Source organism: Brachycentrus maculatus, unplaced genomic scaffold (genome assembly GCF_059751285.1).
Source record: "Brachycentrus maculatus isolate JH-2025_06_01 unplaced genomic scaffold, ASM5975128v1 h1tg000011l, whole genome shotgun sequence".
In the NCBI taxonomy this organism is placed as follows: domain Eukaryota; kingdom Metazoa; phylum Arthropoda; class Insecta; order Trichoptera; family Brachycentridae; genus Brachycentrus; species Brachycentrus maculatus.
In genome coordinates this window covers 1,310,366-1,336,629 of record NW_028280765.1, presented here as the reverse complement: position 1 = coordinate 1,336,629, position 26,264 = coordinate 1,310,366, and the positions used below count along the sequence as shown (strand labels likewise).

At 33.2% G+C, this 26,264-nt stretch overlaps 1 protein-coding gene across 5 annotated transcripts; it reads left to right on the top strand.

Moving 5' to 3' along the window:
- The first annotated feature begins 2,754 nt into the window (after positions 1 to 2,754).
- Positions 2,755 to 21,802, top strand: SA1 (stromal antigen). Of its 5 annotated transcripts, none has more exons than XR_015837760.1 (23): positions 2,755 to 2,899; positions 3,020 to 3,266; positions 3,854 to 3,954; positions 4,778 to 4,980; positions 5,469 to 5,639; positions 5,947 to 6,151; positions 6,941 to 7,166; positions 7,489 to 7,612; positions 8,233 to 8,411; positions 8,879 to 8,960; positions 9,301 to 9,441; positions 10,708 to 10,959; positions 11,560 to 11,715; positions 11,850 to 12,062; positions 12,398 to 12,556; positions 12,632 to 12,820; positions 13,506 to 13,674; positions 15,513 to 15,643; positions 15,730 to 15,903; positions 15,986 to 16,209; positions 16,610 to 16,770; positions 16,927 to 17,058; positions 21,254 to 21,795. XR_015837760.1 is itself a non-coding variant. In XM_088262577.1 (23 exons), exons 2-23 carry the CDS (start codon positions 3,097 to 3,099, stop codon positions 21,255 to 21,257), a joined length of 3,489 nt encoding a protein of 1,162 aa, XP_088118703.1. In that variant the 5' UTR covers positions 2,774 to 2,899; positions 3,020 to 3,096; the 3' UTR covers positions 21,258 to 21,802. The 5 variants fall into 5 exon arrangements, 4 of the variants coding, with proteins under 4 accessions (XP_088118703.1, XP_088118718.1, XP_088118710.1 ...); XM_088262577.1 differs by having other exon boundaries at positions 2,774 to 2,899; positions 16,927 to 16,981; positions 21,254 to 21,802; XM_088262592.1 differs by having other exon boundaries at positions 2,774 to 2,899; positions 15,522 to 15,643; positions 16,927 to 16,981; positions 21,254 to 21,796.
- Positions 21,803 to 26,264: the final 4,462 nt, after the last annotated feature.

The window sequence follows — 26,264 nt, the reverse complement described above, 5'->3', positions numbered from 1 at the left end:
TGTAGGTCTTACTAAAGCATTCGATAGAGTCAGATTAAAGGAAGTCATTAAAATTCTCGATGAAAAAGAAATACCCTCTAATAATATCAGTTATGGCAAATAAAAGCCTATCAGCGGAAGCTAAACTGGCAGTGCACAACGGAGTCCTGGTTCCAACTCTAATGTATGGAAGTAAAACATGGAGTTGGCAAAAGAAGGATGAAAGTAGACTGAGTGCAGTCGAAATGCAATCTCTCAGAAGAATGTGCGACAAAACGATGTATGATAGATGTTCGAATAGTGAAATAAGGAAGGAATGCAAAGCGGAGATAACCATTATCAATAAAATTAAGAAAGGTGCGTTGAGATGGTTTGGACATGTGGAACGAATGAGTGAGGAAAGAACGGTAAAACAAATTTATGCCGAGAAAGACCAAGAAAAACATGGCACGATCAGGTATGCTAAATACTTGAAAGTGGTCAGGTTAGGAGTCGTAGTAATCGGCGGGTATGTATGAGGAGATGCATGAACGTGGAAGAGGCGAAGAATGTTTGCAAAGACAGAGTGGTGTGGCGTTCTATTCTCCCTGCCTGAAGCGGCGTGATGGTTAGTTAGTTAGTTATAAAAGATCTAAACGAACCAGCGAAGAAAGGACTGTAAAAGAAATTTATGAGGCGAATCTTGTTGGGAACATGAGCAGAGGATGACCGGGCAAAACTTGGCATGATCAAGTATTTAAAATAATTGAAAGTGGTCAATTCAGGAATCCGAATAATCGGCGGGTATGTATGAGGTCCGCCTCCATAGTGTAGCGGTTAGCGCTCTAGGCTACCATGCTGGAGGTCCCGGGTTTGATTCCCAAGAGGGTCGCAATAAATATTATTGATTTTTCAGTCAAATATATATTTAATATGACCCTGGACTGGTACCTGAAGCGAAAGGCTGATCACCTTTCCTTCGTGTATTTAACGATCAAGATAACACTGCTTCTATATAATGCAGTGCCCTATGCACCTTTGGGGTGCGGATAAGGGTTGGGAGGAGGATGTGTGAGGGGATGCGTAAAGAAGAATGTGTACAAAGACAAGAGTAGCGTGGTGTGGTGTTCTATTCTCTCTGCCTATCCCTGCGGAAGCGGCGTGATGGTCAGTTAGTTACTTTAGATTGCATTTCTGTAAAAAATTAAGGCCAATGTTGTAAGATCACAGAGAGCGGGATAGGATGATATTTTTCAAGGATCTCGGTCATTAATGAACAAAATAAAAACATATTTAAGAACATAATATGTTTATTTTCAGGGGGGAGAGTATACATATATTAGTCACGATGAATAACTCCCAAGAAAATTGTGCAATAACACACGTTTCATGGTTATATCATCTATCTGCCTATACATATCTGCAAACACTAAAACAGTAATTACTGGCTACACATCCAAATAAAACAATGCCGAATCGTCCTCTGTAGTTTATATATTCTGATCCAGCGCTAGGAAATGAAACTGTCCAAAGCGCCAACACAATGGGGGAAATGGAACCCTTCTGCCGCGACAAGTCATTTGCCAATAGTTGCAAGAGTCTGAAAAGGTAACAAAGTTACAGAATTAGTTTTTATGTTCGAAAAATAAGCGATCTCCGATGTGAGGATATCAGACACCGGTATACACTAAGATGGTCTTATAAGGTATACAGTGGCAGGCTTCTCGGAGGGGTTGATATGAAGAGTTCCAACCTCATCATAAAACTACTCGTGGAGCACAGATGGGGGCTGGAAATTTGTCAGCAAAAGAGTCCAGTCCGGTTTTGCGATTGCAAGCTTCGTCGGGCTGGTCTTCTTACATCATATATCCAATATTATTTATTAATTATCATCCATACCTATTTCTTTGTGAACAAAACATGGCCAAGCATTGCACCCACTAGTAAATTGACATTTGTAACTGTATAAGTAAAACTGGAAAACCATTTCAAAATCTATACGCCACGTGCTGTAGCTATTTTTTGAATGACATCTTTTGTGTTTGTTGAATCTTATTTTATATGCATATAGTGCAATAAATAACATTATATGACAATAAATGTGCTTGTAACTATGCCGGTTGTCCGTACTTTACCTAAAATATAACATAAAAACAATAATAAAAACAGACTCGCTGTCAACGGACTGTCAAAATGACATTTCACACAAAGAAGATTGCACAGTTTTTCAGGCATGAAAAACAACAACAAAAACAGTTGATTACCTGCAATGCTGTTGATGGGGTCATTCCGGAGGTTATAGAATACATATTTCTTCTAATTAGCGCTTATTTGAGCAGCAGTCGAGACAAATTTCTTGCGTAATTTGTTTGACAGCTGTTTGGCAAACGGCGGAATGAGAGGAAACGCCTTACCAATAATGAAGTACTCACATTTCCAATATATAATAGTTATTTTCAACACGAGATCACCCGGCTTGTCATTTATTGTTTACAATGAATTATATAAATTAGTTTGTGCAATGAATTCATAACGGCCGCCCGGCCAGACTCGAACGAAGCTTATATACAAACATTATATACTAATGATTTCGCGTCATATCGCCAGGTTGGCAGTGAAATCTTTCGTCTTTCCAAATTTCGTACTTGAACGTTACAAAACCAGAGAAAATGTAACAAAATCTACTATTTTCCTCGTCGTGAGTGACCAGCATAGGAGTCACCGGTCCTTCTCGTTCTCTGTGGTCTATAAAATACAAAAAAAGTTGTACTTCGTCTGTGTTCTAAAATCCAAAACACAATTCGTTAGTCTCTGGTATATAAATTAGTTAGTCTGTGGTCTCTGGATGCAAATAAAAATGGCGGTCTAGCCGCGAATTGTTGTTACTTAGGTTCATGCAGATGATATTTAATCAACTTCGGTTTTAGCAGTGAATATATGTGTAAGTCGCTTTCCATAATTCGTGTTTTCACATATCTGTGGACATTATTTGATTACGTGAGTTAGTTTCGCTCTAATTTCTTGTTTTATTTTATCTCCCGCCAACTTTTATTTTTACTAGAAAATCGATACGAATTTCGCTGTTGAGGTGCGATTTTAAGGATTGATTATTGACTACATGTGAAAACTATCTACAAAATGCATCGTCGCGGAGGAAAACGCATCCGAATGGATGATCCACCACCTGAATACGAAAGCCCGATGACTCCTATGACACCGATGACGGAGCACGGTGGACAGTCGGTTCACGATCCAGACCATTTTACCAACTATTCGTCATTTAATCCAAGAGAAGCCGTTAATTCAACGTAAGTACTTTCAGTTCTACATACTTTTGAATACATAAAAAACATTGCTTTCTTCCAATCCATTATGTATTGGATAAGTTGATTTGTACATTGACTATGTATTAGATCTCCAAGTATAAGTAGCTCAAAATTGGTTTGCTGGAAATTGCTGTCCACTTCCAATACCCTTATAATCAAATGCATAAAAAAATGCAAAGGTTTATCCCCTATTGGTTGGGACAAATGAAGTGTGAACAATACGATTAAAAGAATTAAAAAAGAGGATATTTTAAATAAGTGAATTTGTAACATTTTTCAACAGGTGCCATTTTGTTCCATCCATCAGCAGTAAAGCCAAAACTTTGTTCCGAATTATCATGATTTAAAATTTGGATAACATTTACGCCATTTTTTTTCTTCACTTTGTCAGTTTTTGCAGTACGCTTATGAAATATGTTATAGGAGAACGGACGAACGTTAATTTGCGTTCTATACCTCTCTATATTAGAATAGGATAGAATTGCATAAAAATTTAATTTGTCAAAGAATGCTTATTTCAAATGTAAAATAATTTGAATTGTATTAAAACTAGTATGTTGTTATTTTAGTGAATTTGGCACTCTAGACGATGGGCGCGATGGAGATTCCTTCGATGAATCTCCACCAACTCCACAGCCCAGTAAACGTATCACCCGGAGCAGGGGAAGAGGTAAATGACATAACTAAAATTATACTTTTTTTAACTCTTACTAAAATTATATGAATCCTGAAAATAGTGAAGGTTGTTTCTTTTTTGTCCACCATTTAAATGAAAAAACTAATTTATGCAATTTTGTTCCAATTTTTTATTTTATGCATCTTTCTTATTAAGTATGCCTTGATATAATGATACAATCATTGATATTTTATATCTTTTATTTTTTAAACACTAATTCTAGATAATATATATAGTGCAATGTATCCATGAAAATACTCAGTACATTATTTATTTATTTTTAAAATACTGTCTTAAATATTCCTTTATGCTTTAGTCATGTCTGAAAGAGAATTAGTCTATCAATAAATAAATAAAAACGTATATTTATTCCAAAACTTGAACTGTAGAAGCCCAAGGTTTGTATAACATATATATATATCCAAAAAAGGAACAACAAAACAATTATTAAATAAAAGGTCAAATGAAGTAAAATTAGACAACAAAAAAATATTAATGTAAAATAAAACTAATTTATCCCTATGTTTACACAATTTAGCTTGATTGGATGTGTATAAAGAATAAATTTTTAAATTGGGATGCTTTGTATTTTGTTCTAAGCTTAAGATATTTCTGAAAAAAGCTTGCTAATTCAACATCAAAACGGGATTAAAGATTAATAATAATTATCAATTTGGATAACTTATATAGCGCCATTTTTGTTATAAAATTTTTTATTTATCTATTAAAATTTTCATATTATGGTCAAATTCAATTAATTGTTATACTTAACAAACTTTTACTGTTAACTATAAAAATGCGTGGTTTTGCATTTTAGGTGCCAGTAGTGCTGCGAGTGCTTCGTCGCGCATGCCGCCACCTGCAACTGTCCCCGATGTCATCCAGCCGGCCGCCAAGAAGAGAAGGGCGGGGAGGAAGCCCAATAATCCTTCCATGTACATTCCCACCCAGTCGGTCACTGCCAATGATGAAGATACCAGTCTCTACAACATGCTAAGGAGCAATAGAGTATCTCTCAATGTACGTATTCTAGCCAACTTATTCAATATTCAAATTTAGAGATATTTTGACACACCCCGGATCCTATGACCCCGCTTTAAATCTTTAAATTCTGTAAAACAGGGTGTCTTAAACTTTTCCCACATGGGAACACTTTGTAAATCCTTAACCTGTTCACCGGGCAGGACCCATAAATACGTCCAACGCAAACAATATCGGGTACGGGAAGGACATATTAATACGTCCTTGAAATATATCGTTTATTTTATTAAATATATGGACGTATATTTATCGAACAACAAAGGTATTAGTCATCCATACATGTCTCGACATGAATTTAAGACACAGAGTGAATCAGTATTCTCGCCCGTTGCAAGTTACGTAATTGGACAGCGGACCGCCCGGTTAACAGGTTAAATTAACTGCTTTTGTTATTGGAATATAATTTGGGGAAATCTGCTGTAAAATAACATATTTGTAATTTTTCGCAAAATACATGTTTATTTTAGACTATTGTCGATGAGTGGATCGAGTCTTACAAAGTCAATAAGGAGGCAGCACTAGTCCAGCTGATGCAATTTTTTATAAACGCCTCGGGATGTAAAGGTCATATTACACCTGAAATGGCACAAATGGAGCATGTTCTTATTATAAGAAAAATGACTGAAGAGTTTGATGAGGTAATCATTTATTCTATGTAAATCTTCATAACCTATACTTAAATAAAATCAAAGTATGTAAATGTGTCACCGGCATGCTAGGAAAGGAAGTTATTGGAAAGGTGAAATTATTGTTTGGAAAAGTGATTGTGATATTTCTCAAGTAATAACAGGTGAATTTACTTGATTATAATTTGCTTGAAATTTACACAATATGAACTTCCATATTATTGGTTTATACTAAAACTTATATTTTTATAGTGCAGTTGTGTTTTTATGTTGTAATAAATTTTATCTTATTAAGTTTATTTATTTTTTCCTCAAACAGGAAAGCGGAGAATATCCGCTCATAATGAATGGACAGGTTTGGAAGAAGTTCCGCTCAAATTTTTGTGAATTTGTCCAAACATTGGTAAAACTATGCCAGTATTCCATCATTTATGATCAATATTTGATGGATAACATCATATCACTCCTTACTGGACTGTCTGACTCCCAAGTGAGAGCTTTCAGGCACACTGCCACCTTAGCAGGTATGTAGATATATTATTATAGTCAAATATCCTTAATTCCAATAATGATGAATCCAATGTTGCCATAATTTAAATACTGTTTAAATCATCATAAAACGACAAATAAATACCATATTTCACAGACTATAAGATGGGACACACCTTAATTTTAAGGCAATTTAAAAAATAAAAATGAAATACTATTTTTATTATTTAAATATTTTATTATTCAAAAAAAAATATTTTATTATTCAAATAAATACCGTATTTCACAGACTATAAGATGGGACACACCTTAATTTTAAGGCAATTTAAAAAATAAATATGAAATACTATTTTTATTGTTAGATTGCAAAGTCTAACAACAAAAAACTTAGTTTATAAAACCAAACTCGTCTTTAAAATTGCTGAAATTCATCTGAACTTTCTTTTTCTTCCTCTTCATCGTCATAAAACATCGCAATAGACAATTATAGTGTGTTTTTGTGTGTTACAAATGCACATTTGGTGTTGTGTGGTGGACTACATTTTTTATTATACGATTCCCATCACTGCAAGGTTGCCAGATAGAGATAGGTTTCCCGAAGCATCGAATATATGGCCATTTTATCCGTTATGTAATCTGTAAAATACGGTATTTTGTACTTGAACAAAGTTTATAACATTTTTACCTTCCCCCTGAAAATTTTATATCATTTTCACAGTGCAACGGCCAAAAGAGGTATAGAAAATGAAGGAAAAAAAATATTGAATCTTCCTATCTCGTCTTCAGAGCCTATGTATGTTTGTAATTTAGGGGTTGATTTTCAGTGATGAAGCTAATGACAGCACTCGTCGACGTTGCTCTACTAGGGAGCATAAACTGCGACAACTGTCTCCGTCAGTACGAGGCAGAGCGTCTCAAGGCTAAGGAAAAGCGCGCCTCTGATCGCCTCGAGGTACTGGTGGCCAAGAGGCAAGAACTTGAGGAGAATATGGACGAAATCAAAAACATGTTGTCCTACATGTTTAAGTCTGTCTTTGTTCACAGATACAGGTATCATTTGTTCTTCATATTTGGTTTTATATTATACTTGCGGTGCCGAATATGTCTCCCAAAATGTCACTGATGTGACCAGCAAGATTGTAATGCTTCACATGACAAGCATCCAAAGATCACAACTCTGTTGAACTTGATTGCATTGTAGGTAATTTATTGAATTATATTAATGTTTCCATATATGGAAGTATTCAGCGACCGTATCGTCATAAATGGTCTTCTGTGATTATCACACCATAACTAATAGATTCACTTGGATAATTTTAACTGCTACATATTTTTGTAGAATTCAAAACTCACAGGTACTTGTTATTTTCAGAGATACTTTACCAGAAATTAGAGCTATTACTATGTCCGAAATCGGTATATGGATGGAAAAGTTCCCTAGTAACTTTTTAGATGACCTATACCTTAAGTATATTGGTTGGACACTTCATGATAAGGTATGTTAAAAAAAAATACGGGATAGTCTCATTTTCACGTCCTTCATTAGATTTTCTAATGGAAAACCTTGTATCTTCTTGTATCAAAAAAATGTTAAAATTTGTGATTTCACTACACGTAATTAAAAATGGTACGAATCCATTTTTCTATCCATTTCCTCTCTTGCATAATTTTTGGATTTTGTATTTCAATTTCACTTTTTCTATCAAGCATAATTTTTCAGCAATGTCAATCATTAACTGGAAAAGATTAATGATTTTTAAATGACTTTGCTTTTCTTTTTCAAACCCTTATCCGCACCCCAATGGTGCATAGGGCACTGCATCATATAAACATTGTTTTATCGTGATCGTTAACTCATGAAGGAAAGGTGATTCGCCCTCCGCTTAGGTACCAGTCCAGGGTAATATTGAATAAATATTTAAATAACAATATTTATCAATAAATAAATAATAATATTTATTAATATTGAATAAATATTAGAGTGAAAAAATGACTTCCAGAACGGTAGCCAAGCGTGCTGACCACTACACTACGGAGGCGGACTTTGCTTTTATGCGCCTTATTGTATTATGGAATTTACTACTCAAGAAAATATTGACTTGTAATTCTGTTTCAGGTGGGAGAAGTGAGGCTCAAGTGCCTAGAAGCCCTTATACCATTGTATGGTTGTGAGGAATTGAAGGGGAAACTGGAGCTGTTTACCAGTAAATTCAAAGACCGTATTGTTTCTATGACCCTCGACAAAGAGTATGATGTAGCTGTTAAAGCCTTGAGATTAGTCATTAGTATATACAAGTAAGTTTATAAGTATCTCTCCTGTGCTTCTGCATTAAGTAGCTAAGCATGCTAGGTTCTTCAAAGTCACGAATTGCAGCACCATGTTTGTGATTGTGGATTGCAGCCGTTAAATCTTAACAGTGACGTGTCATGTAGGTCTTAAGTCGACGGCCACCTGTAATTATAACTTTCCTTCTAAATAAATCTTTCCACCTCTTCTTTAATGTATTATAATAAACCATTCTTTGAAATAAATTTCTGCACCATCTTTTTCGGTATTAGATTGATTAAATTTTTTATTATTTGGGAAAAAGGCATTTCTATATTTGTCAAATTCTACATTCATCAGGCTCTCCAAAACTGACCAATTACAAATATAGAGGTTCCGCTATATATTTTAAATTATGTGAATTAAAATAATTTATGTTTGTGATACATACTTGTGATACTGTTCAGCAAGTTGATTTATTTTTATTATTTTTCAGGATACACAATGAGATCCTCAATGACAAAGATTGTGAACATGTTTATGAATTGGTATATTCATCCCATAGAGGTGTTGCTCAGGTAATAAAGTTTTAGTAATAAATGTTCTCAATCAACCAAGACAAATAAAACACATCCAGAAATATTTCCATTGTGTAATAAAATAAGAATTAAAAATGCATTATGACTCGTAGCAAGAATCTCGTTCGAAAAAGAATTCCACTTTGATGTAGAAATACAAAAATAATTTTAAAAAATTTGGGAGTAATCAACGGAAAAGATCAGGCAAAATGTAGCTTTAAAATATTGTCTTATTCAACATTGAACAGACTGTAGGATGAAAGGAATACAGACAAGTGATTTTACATGCGGGTTTATAATTAAAAATGCAAATGATTAACAAATGATCTATCTACAACAGGCGGCTGGTGAGTTTCTCAACGTTAGACTGTTCCGATTGGATGCTGCCGATGCGACCGTTGTGCGAACAAGGCGTGGAAAAAAACGTTTACCAAATACACCACTCATAAGAGATCTGGTCCAGTTCTTTATTGAATCTGAAGTGAGTATCTATTTCGTTATTGCCCATTGCAAATTCTTAAATCCATATTTTACAAGAACAAACGACCCATTTATGAACGAATTACTATGATTTGTTCGATGAGACAAATGCACGAAGCGACAATACTTAAAACTAGAACAAATTTTTCTGCTCAGCAAACTGCAAGTTCTGCGATGCAATCAAAAGAGTCCAATAACAATATTCACAATACCATTTGTAATATGATTTTTATATAGGCTTGATCATTATTGAGTTCGATGAGAATAGCTGTTAGGTCAGTGGGAAAACTCAAATTGTAACTATTATTATATGAGCCAGTCATACAATAGGGACTAGCTACTGCCCTTGAATCATTGAAATTTATGTTTATCATAATGTGTGGTCAATTTGTACTGAAGTTTTTTTCATCCATGTATGTACTCGTATAGGTACATATTAATAATTGTTGGGTAATATATCCAAAATAAAACATGGTTTGTTGGATTGAATTCTACATTTATTTATGTATATGTTAATACGTGACGCGTTTTGTCTTCTTAGGACATTATCAAACACTGTGTGAACCCAACAATTCAATATGGGATTCTACCAACTGTCTGCAGTTACAATAAACATATTAATAAAATGGTTTTTTTAATATTTTTGGTTTGAAGGTGAAATTTGTGTGGGCAAATTTTTGACCATCTATCCTGGCTAATCGAGAGCCTATTATACTATTATTTTAACTCGGAAAGGACCATAATTTGGATTGTTGTTTTATTTGTATTTTGAAATTTATTTATTTAGCAATTTTTCAGTTTTTGAATTTTATTTTTTCTTGGTCTAATACATAATAGTTTGCTGACTTTTTAATGTTATTGATGTGAGAAATTTTCATATCGATGAAGTGTTACGTTTTAAATATTTAGCCATCACTGGAAGTACTATCTTCCTGAGTACCATCTTAACCAAAAGGAAAACTTCCTATCTAGCAGAGCAGTTCGAGGTGGAAACAACTTGTCAAGTAGAACTTGAAGAAAAAAATGAAATCTTAAAAAATTATATTCCAGAGATATGGGCACACCAGCTAAGCCTTCCAAACTATAACCATATTATAATGATAATAAATCAAATAACACTTTTATCTGTTACACTTATATTTCTATTTCCGAGAGTGAACCTGACAAACAGATCTGGGGAGAACTTTTAGTAAAGGAAATAGTTAAACAACGTAGTTGTTATGGCCTCCGCTGTTATTGACCAATGATCCTTGGATTGGTTTGGTAGCTCCACGAGCATGGCGCCTACCTGGTGGACTCCCTCATCGAGTCCAACTCGATGATGAAGGACTGGGAGTGCATGACGGACTTGCTGCTGGAGGAGGCGGGGCAGACGGAGGAGGCGCTGGACAACAAGCAGGAGTCCTCGCTCATCGAGCTGATGGTGTGCTGCGCGCGCCAGGCCGCTACCGGGGAGCCGCCCGTGGGGAGAGGCGCTCAACGCAAGCAGGGACACCACACGCAGAAGGAGAACTCTAAGGTAGCAGGAGTACTTTCAGTGCAGGCGTAGTTGGGTAGACGTTCGACTGCCAAACTGGCATTGCGGGTTCGATTCCCGTCATGTGCAAAATGAATTCAAGAAAAAAAAAAATTAATTGGTCTGGGTAATTGAAATGTATTTTTCACATTTACCTCCTTACCCTTACTATACTACCTGCAGACAAGCCTCTAATTAGGGCTTTGCGGATTATGCCTTGAAAAAAAAATAACCAAACAGATTTGGAATGACAGGCTTATCTACCTAGAAACTACTCCTGTCTTACATACTAACTTATGATGTTAGGAGCTGTTAATAGTTAATAAGCTGTTTTAGGTACCCTGAGTTGTCTAACAAATGTTGCAGTTTTTTCTTAAATTCTTTTGATGTTTTATCACAGTTTATGGTGATTTCAAATTTTTTTTTTTTTCAAGTTTTCTGGGAGTTTACATGAATTACCTTAAGCGAAATGTGTGAAATAAGATTTTTAATCAAATAAAATGCTCACACTTTGTGGCACATTTGTTTCTAACCATTTTTATTTTGGCAATTTTTCAAGTTAGAGGCAGCCAATCTGTCATAGTTTATTTTTTAATCCAACAGGTATCTGAAGACAGACAGCGACTTACTACTCACTTCATCCAGACCCTCCCTCCGCTGTTGGAGAAATATGCTGCGGATGCGGAAAAATTAGCAAATCTGGTTTGCATTCCTCAATATTTTGATTTGGACGTATACACCACTTCCAGACAAGAATCCGTAAGTGACTTTAAAATTTGCAAAATAAACCATCATTATTTTGTCAAATATGTCCAGACCCATACATGTTTCATATTTCTTTGTAATACCACGATGACCCAAATATAAACTCTGATTATCATTTTGCATTGCAGAATCTGACAGCGCTACTATCCAAATTGAAAGAGATAGTCAAAACTCACACCGAAAATGAGTTACTAACAACATGTGGTAAAACTTTGGAAGTATTGTGCACAGAAGGGACCGCCATTTACACGCGGTGTAATGTAGCACGTTCTACCATTACTGACATGTGCGTAAATCGGTACAAAGAGGCTATAGACGAATGGCGTAACCTCATGGAGGGGGTAAGTTTAACTCTGTTTTCATTAATGTATTATATCTTAAAATTTTACTTTAAACATTTGTAAACTAGTTTTTTGTTGTGTTCTGCGATAACTGTTTCCATTTTATTGCCTTGTATAATACACAATTCTGGGATATTGCTTTCATCCAGGACTTTAGTCTTATCTTTTTCTCTGCTATTATAAATGTGTTGTATGCGTATACATGTTGGTTTCATATTTCTTTCAAAATTCTATTAAAACGCAAGTATAAATGTTTCTGTTTGTCAAAAATACTATTACGTAATCTTAGTTCATTTTATGTCGTTTTGTATTGACCTAATTTTAAATTGTTTTAGGGAGAAGTGCCTGATGCTGATGAAATTTTTAATGTCACTAACTCATTGAAAAAAGTCTCCATTATGTACGAATGCCATAATCTGAATAGTACCAATATTTGGGAATCCTTGTTTGACGATCTTCCAAAATGCAAAGAAGCCACGGAGTTCCCCACTCAGGTACAATTTTAAACATTAATCTTTTTTTATAAATCAGGTCTGAAAATTACCCTAATTTTTTTTCGTAATTTACAGGCCCTATCTTACAGCATCAAATGCTGCTTCTTTTCAATAGCATGGAGTCTCGTCGATTTAGAAGTAAAATTAGCATCTGCGATGGATGTAACTTCGGAGATACAGACTTTGCGAGAGAGATTACACGCCTATATTGATCAGTGCAAAAATATTATACAAAACGGTCATGATAAGGGACTTAAAGAAGAGGTAAGCTTAGTGTTTGTATATAAAAGATAGTAAAATCTCCAAATTCCTGATTATGTCCTTAGCTAATTAAGAGAAGCTGATCATGAATCAAAAGTTAGTTTTTACCATCCGAGTTTTTAAATTCCACAAAATCAGAGCTTGGTGTTTATGCTATTTGGTTTATAATGGTGGATAGGATAAGAATAGGTGACGGATGTACTTTAGGACATACAATCCTAAAGTTTAAATTTATTAGCCTGTGTAATTATTTTCTGCCTCTAGTATAGTGATAAGTGCGTTTGTCTACCATGCTAGAGATCCCGGGTTGGATTCTGAAGAGGGTCAAAATAAAAATGAGTGATTTTCACTCTTACATTTATTAGATATCACCCTGAACTGGTACGACAAGCGCAGGACACCTTGCCTTCATGTAATTGATGGTTAAGATAACACTGCGTCCATAAGATGCAGTGCCCTGTGCACCATTGGGTGGGATAAGGGTTAGAAGAACAAGTAATTAATTCAGAAAAAACTTTATTTATACTGTATGAATGTGAATTATATCGATCAATATCAGATAGATTTTGTGCTCTCTTTTTTGAGAATGAATCCGTTCCTTTATTTGTGTAATTAGACACATTTGTGAATATTAAAATGGATGGATTTGATTGTACTTTGTTAGTAAGTGCTATTTTGTTTTGTTCAGGCATACGTATCCATCTGTGATTTATTGATATTCTACTCTGAACAACTGTATTCGGTTCAGTACAAGGATGAGCCCAAGATGCAATGCCTAGTGTACGAACCTGACGACGATCTTTGTGATCTCCTCAACAAGTTTGTGCACCATTTCGTTTTTGACCAGCAGAATTACGGTAAGTTTACTGTATCCCTTAAGGTTATGAACGGATATAGTTTTTCTTTTTCTATGAATATTTTTGTTCTAAAGTGAAGGTAGTGTTAATGTTGACGGAATCTGTTAGCTGTACTGAATATGTATTGGTTTTCTAAATTCACTCTTTAGTGTTACAAAAAAATATGCATTATTTGATCTTTTAAAATATCCATGAATTTTTGTTTACATATTTATGATTCTGTGGCATAGATTCTAGAATGTAGACAAAAACACTTAGCTGATGTGTGTTTTTTGTTTTACATGTCACGCCGATAAAATAATTGACCGCTTACTCCGATTTGGGTAAGAATATTACTATGGTACATAACTCACTGCCAGTTGAAGGTGGCTTATTTTCCCTTAGTAATGACATGCGTCTCCTTGAGTATCTCAGCACCCCCATTCTCCCGTTCATTGTGGATGCGAAGCGATGACATCACTTCTCATCCTTCCGACTAATTACAACTAACCATACTAAGTAATGCATATTTTTGGTAACACCCACTTTATTTGATTTTTATGAAAGATTAGCTGAATTGTTATCATTTATCATTACTAAGGAAAAATTCGCCCTGGTCGCATTCATTGTCTTTCCTTTTTCTTTCAGCCATATTAACATTCCTTTTTTTACCTTTTCTAATACATATCTCTCCGCGTTATCCTGTTTTGCTTTGCAACCACTTTGCTTGCGAGATATGTTCAAACAGAATTGTACAAGCGGTAATCGAATACAGTAAAAAGTATGTTAATTTCAAATTCAGTGAACCAAATTCGGATATAAAATGAATTTCGCAACCACTAAAAAAAAACTGCGGCACTTCACAATGGCCGGCAACATGGCAGTAATTTTTCCGCTGTCGAAGCGAAGTAATTGATGTTTGATTTATATATTTACACAACAGAAATCAATATATTAACAGAAATAAAGGGAAACTTACAGCGATAAGACAGAACTTCACACATTTTTTGGCATTGTGTCGGCTGCTAAGCAAAAAAATTACAGGGACAACCGACTGATAATTTTCAATGATTAAAATTCATACATGTTTTGGGGATTTTTTTTTAAGAATTAAAAAATTTCTTATTATCTGCACAATTTATTGTTATGACTCATTATCAGGACCTTGGAAAATGTCTTAAATTACATCTTATCATTTTTCTAATTATATCTTTTACTGTACTCTAATGATTGATATACATAAAGCTTTACGGTGGTTTTTCCCTTCGAGTGTTCCTTATAATTAGGATATAAATTGGTTTAGTACCTCTCGCCTGCTTAGAATTAATACATAATTTTTGAGGAAAAAACATTGTGTATTGTGAAATTGCAAATTATTGGCGCAATTTATTTCAACCTCATTATCGGGAGCTTAAAAATGGTAAAAATCATTTATTATCATTGTAGTCATTATCAAACTTTTACTGTACTCAAACAAGTGATATACACGAATGTTTATGGTTGCTTTTCTATTTGAGCATTTCTTTTAATTAAGGATATAAAGTTTGCAAGTTCTCGTCTCACCATATCCTTATGTTAGGGATGGCTGAGCTATTTTTGTAGACCTTGATATGAATCGACATAGTGTAAAGTTTGACCATCGCTTTTGCAATGCATCATTTCATTTTGCAGATTTTTAGACATATCACACTTTCATCTTCTTAATTAATTTCATTTACATGAAGTTTGTAGTAGTTGTGTTCATCGTACTCGAGCTTTGTTTCATCTATGCTTTGTAAATGCTTTTTAAATAATCAACTCAAAAACTATAGCCCCCGTTTGGAATGAGTAAGATACGTAATTATGTGAAATGCTTTTAGATGGTCAAGACGAAAGAAGGATAGAAGAACTCCACAAAAGGAGAAATTTCCTAGCGGCTTACTGTAAACTCATCGTTTACAATGTAATGCCAACAAAAAGGGCAGCTGATGTTTTTAAACACTACATCAAGGTATGGACTTGTTGAGATTTCATTTATCAAGAATTTTACACTGTTTAAATAGAAATATTTCACTGCTTTTTTTCTTCTTTAAACAGTGTTACAACGACTACGGCGACATAATTAAGTCTACCCTCGGAAAGGCCCGGGAGATAAGTAAACTGAACTGCGCTCTGACGATGGTTCTAAGTATGCAGAGTCTCTTCACGGACATGCTCCCTTTGTGCAATGGAAGGGTCACCCGAAATATGTCAGAATTTAACGACTTGAAGGTAACCATTTACTCATCATCAAATTCTTCTCATACTTGTCGACCAAATGAAGGTAAATAACAAAAGTGATGTCTGAATATAGGAGCTGGCAAAACGTTTTGCACTCTCGTTCGGTCTGGACGCCCTGAGGAACCGCGAGGCCATCACGGCACTGCACCGGGCGGGAATCCAGTTTGCGGTGCAAGACTGGGGAGGCGGTGGAGCGGAGAGTGGCGTGGACCCCGGTTCTCCCCCGCCTCACCTCATGTTCCTGGAGATCCTGGCCGAGTTCACTAACAAACTGCTCAAGCAAGACAAGAGAGTTGTGTGAGTTCATCTTAACACTATTATGTAGGTTAAGCGGGGTCTAATTGCATTGCCTATATTAGGTATGATATGCCGCATTAAGTCCAGTTAGAGGTCAGAGGAGAAACAATGTCTCAGTTCTACTCGGCTATATATAGTTGCCGCATGGCCACATTTACAGAGATATACACTACCGTGGAAATATTGTTGTGCGTGTCATACATGAAAGCGTGCATTGTCAGAAGTGGCGTGCACACTCCTTGTCACTTAGTAAGGTACTTTTTTTATAAGCAGTCTTTGGCTACGGTAATTAATGTGGTCTATCCCATGCGATGGCATGAACAGCACGTATACCAATACCAATAGCACGTATGTAATGATGCATCATCTTAAATACTAATATATTTACATTTTATTTCAGACTTAACTTGTTAGATATGAAGATTGCCGCTGGAATGCCATCCTCCCGGGGAGAAGACTGGCAGCCGCTCTTGACGTACAGAAATACTTTAGTCCATGGGGAGGCAGAATTACCCCCACAAACTTCCAAAAGGGCATACACCAGAAAGCGAAAAGATCTAGGTGAGTGATTTTAAATTCCATACCTTTTGGTTTTGTTAATATGTATACTTTTATATCAGACACGATATCGCACTGACAATTCTTTTTTCACTTACTTAACATTTTTCCTAAATTATTTCCGCTTTGATTTATTATTAATGTGTGTTGGTTTCGCAGGACATCACGATGAAGAGGATGAGGACAACGCAGATTCGGATCAGGAAGCGCAACGGTACATGTATTGATAATCTATCAATAAATGTTTCATGTAGCCGCTTTCTTCATTATGCTTACATTAGGATCATTAGAGTAATTTCATTTATTTATTTAATTCATTATTTTTCATGTCTATCATATTATATCGTTCACTTTTTAAAGTAGTTAAATAAATAAAGATCTATAGTTTTATTATGGACTGGAATTGCTGAGCAATTTGCTAAATTATAAGGATTAAAATTTACCAACTCAATAACAATAATAAAATTTAGTAAATGTGATTAATCAGTAACTCTTAATTTGGTTACTCGATTCGGATGGTATTTGTTACTTTTTCTCGGTTTATATTTCTTTTAAGCTGAAGTTTTATGTTAAATATATTAGTAGCTAGAAATACACAACCAAATTTGTACACTTATTGGCGTGATTAGCTTTTAATTATCAAATCGAAATACCAAATTCAGTAATGACTTGTTTTAAAGAACTCGTTAGTGATTTTGGTTATTTAATTTGATCACCCATGTCTACTTTTTAGTTTTCAATATTATTCATTTTTAAAATTTTGAAAATAAGAAAACAACCTTAATAATTTTTACTTTTAACTTATTTCTTTTATGCGATGTAGTCGAAACTTAAAAACTTAAAGATTCCATAAAGACTGTTTTCTACTGAACTGTCTTTAAGGATTCACTGACTTTTTAAATTTTTGAAAGATAATTTGAATCATCTAAATATGTTAAAATTTTATAAGGTTTTTTTTTCAAATAAATTGTGTATAGTTCATTTATCATTCATGTATAAAGTAGAAATAAATAATTTAAAAATATATATTTTATGTACAGTAAAAGCAACGATCCGCCTCCGTAGTGTAATGGTCAGCACGCTCGGCTACCGTTCTGGAGGTCCCGGGTTCGATTCCCAAGGGGGGTAAAATAAATATAAGTGGTTTTTTCACTGTAATATTTATTCAATATTACCATGGACTGGTACCTGAAGCGGAGGGCTGATCACCTTTCCTTCATGTGTAAAAACGATCAAGATAACACTGCGTTAATATGACACAGTGCCCTATGCACCATTGGGGTGCGGATAGGGGCTTTATAAAAGCAACGAACTTAGATCTTCGGTCGTAAAGTACAAAGAGCAAAAACAAATTATCCTATTACTGGTAAAATGTTCAATTCTCAGTCATGAATTGACTTGGAAATTTTAATTTAAATTTTCAACCTAAACATGTAAATGTCTGTAATATGATCCTTACTGTCTGGAAAGAGAAACTAATTTTAAAATCTTTTATTAATGATAAATTTGAGTAAGAATATCTTTCACTTTCAAAATTTAATACCTCATAACAATACTCAAAAATTTCTACCAGTAAAATCTCATTATGGAATCGAAATTTCTAAATATTTCAAATTTATAATTTTTAATTATTTTATTTATTTATTTAGTAATTTTCCGTGTACTAATGCGCCGAAATACTTTGAAAGTGATTTGTTTTTTATTAATAAAATATTAATCTAACATTTAATCAGTTGGAAAGAAAGAACTTTTTTTGGTATTTGTTTGTTTGTTGCTTTTTCCTCAAATTTATTTTTTTAATGTTTCATCATCATTTTTTTTTATTTATTGCCTATTTTTCTATTCTAAAAAAATAACAATAAACATACCATAATATATATACCCACGCACAGGCCACATATTGTATGACCTGTGTGGTTTGTTTTGGTTTATGTTATAAATATAAATTAACACATGTATATATATCATTCAATGATGAAAAGAAATCAATTGTAAACCAAAATTTATAAATAACATAAATAAAAATAAAAATATGTGTTGTGTGTATGATTTTCCTGTTTTAGTTAAGTTCACATTAATTTCTTTAGATATTAGTGTTTTCAAAGTATTTTTAATAAGTAGTATATTTTTTCTAAAATCTTATTATTAATTTTATTTGTAACTTTCTTGTTATGGTTATTACTCATAACTGCAATAATAATTCAACTTTTCTGTGTCATCCTTTTTCTTTATCTTACTCTGTATTTCTACTTGTATTTTGTCTCCCTGCAGAATTACCCAATAATAAATAATTATGTTAGTTATTTTAGCATTTTCATTTAATTTGTTATATTAAATTGTATTGGTGTATCACAGGTACTAAATAATTCCAAATGCGTTAGGAGCTAGTAGAACTTATTATTATCAACCTATTAGAATTAAGCATATGAATTAGAGAATAGTTCAAACTATAATTTTATATAGTTATATTTACCTTTTTATAACTACTTTTTAAGGATTTTTTTTAAATGGGCATAGAGTAATTATTTTATTGGTTCAGAAAATGTTCCTGAATTCTCAGAATCAATGTTTTCTTGAAATAAAAAGAAAAAAATCATATTTAATTTTATTTCAGTACATTTCTCAAAGACCGACCTTGGTTAATTCCATCCTAAATCCTCTACCAACAAAAAAACTTATTAAAAATGTTAGATTGCTGTATCGACTGTGAATAGATCAATCCCTTTAATCCACAATATCCCCTTTTTCCTAATCTACAATATAGAATAACACAAAAGAATCCTTAAATTATTAAAGATCATAACAAACATAACACCATTGCGTGGCTGACATCGCCAGCAGTCTGAGATATTTAACTAAATAAAAAAAAATACTTTCAGGATGAGACTTTCTTAAAAAAATAATGTCAAAAATCAAGCCTTATTTTTTTATATTTATTTGTTGACCCCAATTAGTATACTTATTAGTACTTACTTACTTATAACCCTTATCCGCACCCAATGGTGCATAGGGCACTGCATCGAATTGACACTGTGTTATCTTGATCATTACTTACATAAAGGCAAGGTGATCACTCATGCCCTTCAGGAACCAGTCCAGGGTAATATAAAATAAATATTACAGTGTAAAATCACTGATATTTATTTTCACCCCCCTGGGAATCGAACCCGGGACCTCCAGTACGGTAGCTAATACACTGACCATTACACCACAGAGGCGGACATAGAGAGGATACTAATCACAAGTAAATGCAAACTAAATTCCGATCTGTACATTATTTTTTGGCTCCTCGCGCGCTACCAAAAGTAAGCACCTAGAACACTTATAAGCGTCTCCCCCTCTACCAACAGTATGTAAAACACACTTTTAAACGTTACCAGCAGGCAATGTGTTACATACAAATATGTGTTGTATGTATGACTGGGACTTACTTGTAAACAGGACGGTATGAACAGTTCCCGGCTTAAGTTAGTTACAAATTTTGTCAGCAGGAGTGCTAAAAATCTGTGCACTTATCATGCTTTTTATTTGAAGGATCCAAACAATGTTATTTTTTTTGATAAATGTAATATGGTGAATTGATGATTATATCAACTATTATAGTATTATGTTAAATGTAATATATTTTTATTATGGTCTACTCCCAGTATTTACAATAATTAGCAAAACGTATAATTTTGATGTGGAGATTTTTTTCCATTTCTAAAAATCAACCAACGTTTTCAAAATCACCATAAAATTACTTAAATACTATGAAAATGTACTTCATTTTTACTTTTGTAAACGAATGTTTTAGATATTTTACTCCTTTCAACAACGTCGTATATCAAAAAAAAACTTAATTTTTCAGAAGATTGTTTTTAAAGTTTTAAGAATATAATAAAATGTATTAAAAATAAATATCAAGCCACTTATTGAACTTTTAACTGTGCAACAGATCTTTTTAGGTAAAACCTGAAGGTATTTTCTCCATTTGAAAAATATTTAGTATATTTAAAAAAATTATTAAGCAATACCTTTTCTTCAAAATGCATAAACAACACTTTCTACCCTATAGCGGATAAATATTAAGTTAAAAATATGCCTCTTTTGCTGGGATATAGTACATTTTCTGGGCATTCCGAAAACGTGCACAACTGAAAATTGATAATTCTTTATATATGACGTTCTTGAAAGAAGTGAGCGAGTTGTCAATTATTAACTGCAAAATGGCACATTATATAAAGAGTGTGATACAGGTGTTGATTGATCATTAGTTTACATTTTTCCAACCATTTCCTCACTTTCACGCTTTCCTCGTTTTTACACTGTTTTCTGCCAGTTCATAGAAAACTTTAAAAACTTGGTTTCATGCACACAGTAATTTAGTTGACTTACCTTCCTGACATTGATATACAAGCTTCTCTAGTTTCCCAACTTAATTTAACATTGGATTTCAAATATCTTTACAGTTTAATAATTTTTATCGCGCTTATTTTTTTTACAGATAACCATAGTTTCAATAACCATACTAACAACATCACCGATCCAAGAAGGAAATCAACTAATGGCAGTGTGAACCCCCTTTAAGGAGAAACTACCATCACTCAAATAAATATCAGTGGTACAAATCAAGCAAATCATAATTTTTTTACTATTTGCATAGACTTCTCTTTCACTTTTTACGAAATTTTTCTTACATAATTATAAGTTAATTTTATTAATTGTTTATTACATGAAAGCTTAACTAAATTATAGAATAATAAAGTTAGGTATGCAAATTTTTTGTCACAGTAAAAATGTCTCATTTTTATCAAACATTGTACCTCAAGTAATGAGGTAATTTTATTTGTTACTAAACAAGGTCTAATTTTTTCATTATTTGTGTAAATTTTTGTGAGGAACCTTTGCTTATACTGTATATGGTAATTTAATGGTTCACTTCAAATATTGTTCATATTTTTATTTAAAACATTGACAAATGATTTGAAGGCAGTGGTAAGGTAACAAATATTATTTTGTTAAAATAAAAATAAAAATCTAATGTCATTTTTTACTCTTCTCTTTTTCCTACCTGATGTTCCTCCTCCATTTCCTTTCCTATATACCTGTCATATTCTTTACCCGTAGCTTTTTCACTTATGTTACCTGAGTTATTATACAGACCTGAACGATGGAAGTTTAACTTCTGAAACATGTAGTCTTTAATAAAACTCAAGTGGTAAAAAACAAGTATTAAATAAATTCCACACCATTTTCATAAAAAGATCTATTGCACAGTTAAAAGTTCAATATGTGGCTTGATATTTATTTTTAATACATTGTATTATATTTTTAAACTTTAAAAACGTTCTCCTGAAAAATCAAGTTTTTTGATTTATGACGTTCTTGATAGGAGTCAGCGACATATGACAATGTCGTCACTAAACATTAAATTAGGTACCCACATATAAGTAATTTTTTAAACTCATTGTTGAATCCATTTTCTTTGAATTCTTGCTCAATAATAATAACAAGTCTGATTATGGTCCTAACCGGTTTAGACCGCCACTACCCACAACTCTCTTCCTATTTTCAAGAACGTTCCGTTCAGACTTACTTGACAATTTAAAAATAATCGAAATATTTTTTCATGTCATGAGAGCACAAATATTTATTTTTCATTAATAAATTTATAACATATTTATTCAATATTACCCTGGACTGGTACCTGAAGCGGAGGGCTGATCACCTTTCCTTCATGTGTAAACGATCAAGATAACACTGCGTTTATATGAATCAGTGCCCTATGCACCATTGGGGTGCGGATAAGGGTTAAATTATTATTATTATTAAATTTATTACAAGCAGTTCAAAGTGATGTGCAGGAAAATGAATTCACAGTGTGCATTCATATATTAATTCGTAATGCAGGGAACCTCGGGTTACTAACTTGAATCGTTCTGTAAATCTGTTCGTATCAGATTTTCCAATAAGAAACAATTAAATAAAATGGATGAATTTAAAGAAATCCCTTTCAAAATAATAAAAAATCAGTCTTAAAAAAAGCTAATTATATTTTTTATACATAAATATATTTTTATTGACAGGCGTAGTTGAGTAGACGCTCGACTGCACTGGCGTCGCGGGTTCGATTCCCACCGATCGCTAAATAAATGTATTTCAATTGGTCTGGGTATTTGTGATGTGTTTTTCACGTTTACCTTCCCTACCTGCAGTCAAGCCTCTAAAAGAAGAGGCTTTACTGCTTATTCCGTTAAAAATAAAAATCACCTGTTTTTTTTGCCTAAAAATGTTTAAAATTTACTCCAGGTAAGGATGGCTATTTTGCATAAATCTACATTTTTAAACATAATATTTACTATGTACATACATTTTTTAGTGGGTTCAATTCCCGACAATTTTAATACATTTTTTTAAATTCAATTGGTCTGAGTGTTATCACGTTTGTTTCTTCCTTTTTCATTATTTTCTCTCCCGCATGCCAACAAGTGCCTTAAAAAGTAACTGCCAGTTATTAATTAAATTGTGACTTATCTTATTTTCTTTTTTGACTTATCACGTTTTAAGTGAACTGCTAATAATTTTATAACACAATTACGTGATAAAGTATTTCGCTGTTTGGTTAGCTAATGCATTTTTATATCCCTCTTCCCGGAATGATTTTGATAATGCTAGTAAGATTGATATTTTTTTGGAATACAACCTCCAGCGTCGAATCAAGTATTCCCGCCCCGGATGTGGCCAGCCGCACTTCCGCTATATTTTGTTTGATCCATGTTTAATTTGAAGAAAACCACTGCCTTTGATCTGACATAATAATATTGTAATTTCATAAAATAAGTCACTTTATGTGTTCAAGACCCAATGGTTCCCATCATGTTTGAACATTTTTTGTGATAAAAAATAATTGCAGAAATAATTTATACCGACTTATTAAAGCTTTTTTTAAATAATTTAATTTCTGATTGAATATTATCATGATTGTGTAATTGAAAATAATGAATTCAGATTACTGTTTATAAAATAATTAATGAAGTAAGTAACACTATTTTATTTTTATTTACTAAATTTATTATAAACTTTCATTTAGTTACTCAAAAAAAAAGATTGTTTTTTTTAGTGTCAATATCAACAATTTACATCAAATCACACAAGTAATTATGCAAAATTTGGGTCCCTCTTCATTCGTTGGGCGTGTCAAAATACATTTTATCCGTGCCTATAATTTCTTTCTTGCAGACAATCAATTTCCAGAAATGAAAAGCGTTATTTTATTTACAAATAGTCGCAATAAATAATTTGTACACATCCTCAAAAGGAGGCAATTGTATTTTTTGCAGATTTTATCGTTTCTTCCATTAACATTTTTGTGCAATGATTGCGCAACTGTTACATCAGGTAAAAACAAATAATTTACAAAAAAACAATTATTTCCATGAGGTGTGGGCATTTCACTTTGTAAAAATTCCAAAATAATATAAATCTTTTTTATTATAATACTAAAAAATCGCAACGCCGTCAATCATCATATTCCAAAATAATTCAGAAGTTGAAACACTCCGCGGCGCGCGAATAAAAAACCCAGCTTATTGGAAATACCGCTTGTTTATTTTCGCACCATAATAATATAAAACACATGTGATTCAATTTTATACGTGTACATCAACGGCAGGGCTTCGATCAATATTTATGTATACCTGCATAGTTTACGATCAGATAGATATCAATGAATATAATAATGTAATACGAGCGGGGAAAACCGCGTGCGCTATGCGTAGCGACCGAACACTGGTTCGTTGACGTTGCTAGTAACGGGAAAGCGTGCGGAAACAGGCTTGGAGGTGTGTTCACTAAACGTAGCCAGGCGTATTCGGTATTACCGACTGCTCTACTAGAGCTCGATACGGATTCAGCGACCTTGGCAACCTACTTAGTTCTAAAATTAGATGTCATCTAATCTTACTACTTCTTGGTTTTTATGTCATCCTAAATACCATAATTGTAACAATTACACTTTCAATAACTTTCACGTGTATTTAGATGTATAAAATAAGACGAGCACCGTCTCTAAACTCTTAAAGAGACTTTAAGAGATCATACCTCTAAAGGAGTTCATTAAAAAATAAACTTTTTTTATGGTACGACTTTTTAACCTTAACATCCTTGACCCAACTTGGACTTGCTTAACTTTAACTAACTTTTCGAAAACCTATGAAAGAGTTCATTAAAACTTCGCCTCTTTTCTATGTTTTTTTAATATTTTTTTGGTACGACTTTTTAACCTAAGCTACCTTTACTCAGCTTGGACTTGCTTAACTTGATCTAACTTGACGTTACTTCACACTGCTAATTCTAAGTAGATTGTAAGTCCTCAAATATTACCTCACATGACTTAATCAAACATAATAAAGTAGGTACTTAGTTTTCAAAATTAACCTTAGTAAGTCATTTTACGTAAGTACCTACGTAAGATCCTTATAGTTTCCGGCAATGACAGATTTGAAGTTAATTAATTTATGAAGTTACGTTGCAACTTTATTTTCTCTAAATCCAGGTAACATTTTACGAAAATGATTTTTTATTAAAATATCGTTTCTGCATTAAAAAATTAAGTTTTTCTTCGAAATAATTACATGGTTTTGAAAAGAAAGGAGTCATCGAAAGGTAAGGAGTTAAAAAAATCCCATAAATATTCTAAAAAAGAAAATATGTATATTCAATGTACATTTTTTAGTTGAGCGTGAGCACATGACCAGCCCTGACCGTGGCTGAATGCATTCTGATTTAAACGCTTAAGACAAGCTTGAGATCTGGGCCTCAATGTAAAATACCTTATTCAAAGTATTGATACTCTCTTTTTTATTACCAAATAAATTTTAATAATATGAAAAAGCACAAGGCAGTCAATACATTAATTTGTAATGAAATTTGTAAATGGGGATCGACCACTATACATTTATATTTCCGCCAGACTACAGACATAACTTAATAATATAAATACAAGTAAATATGTACATAATGTTTTTCGAAAGCTGATAAAGAAAAATAAAATTACGATATAAATACATAATACAAGTATTATCGTAGACGTTGTCTTGCTACACATAGTATTACAGGTGACGAACAAAAACGATTGCATGTAAATACTACTTATGGGCATTTTTTGATACGTCTATGCTGATTGGTCAAGAGTCAGTACTGCACGACACCATAAAGGGACACAAGAACAACCAATTTAAAAAAAAATCGTCATGCGAATTTCGGGTTTGTCCAAATTTAGTAAGCAACAATTTTAGAATACGCCAACAATCAATTTAAAAAGTGTGAAATGATGTTTACATTAATTTATTGAATGTACTCATTTTAAAAAAATAATACATATTGTCATATAAGCAAAGTCCTGTGTCTGCAGCAGAGTGTCAGTGGGTTGTGTATCGCAGGACACAGGAATGTATGCTTTGACAACGGTTACATGGCGCAGCCCGACACTAGCGCGATATGTTTGCCTCAGCACA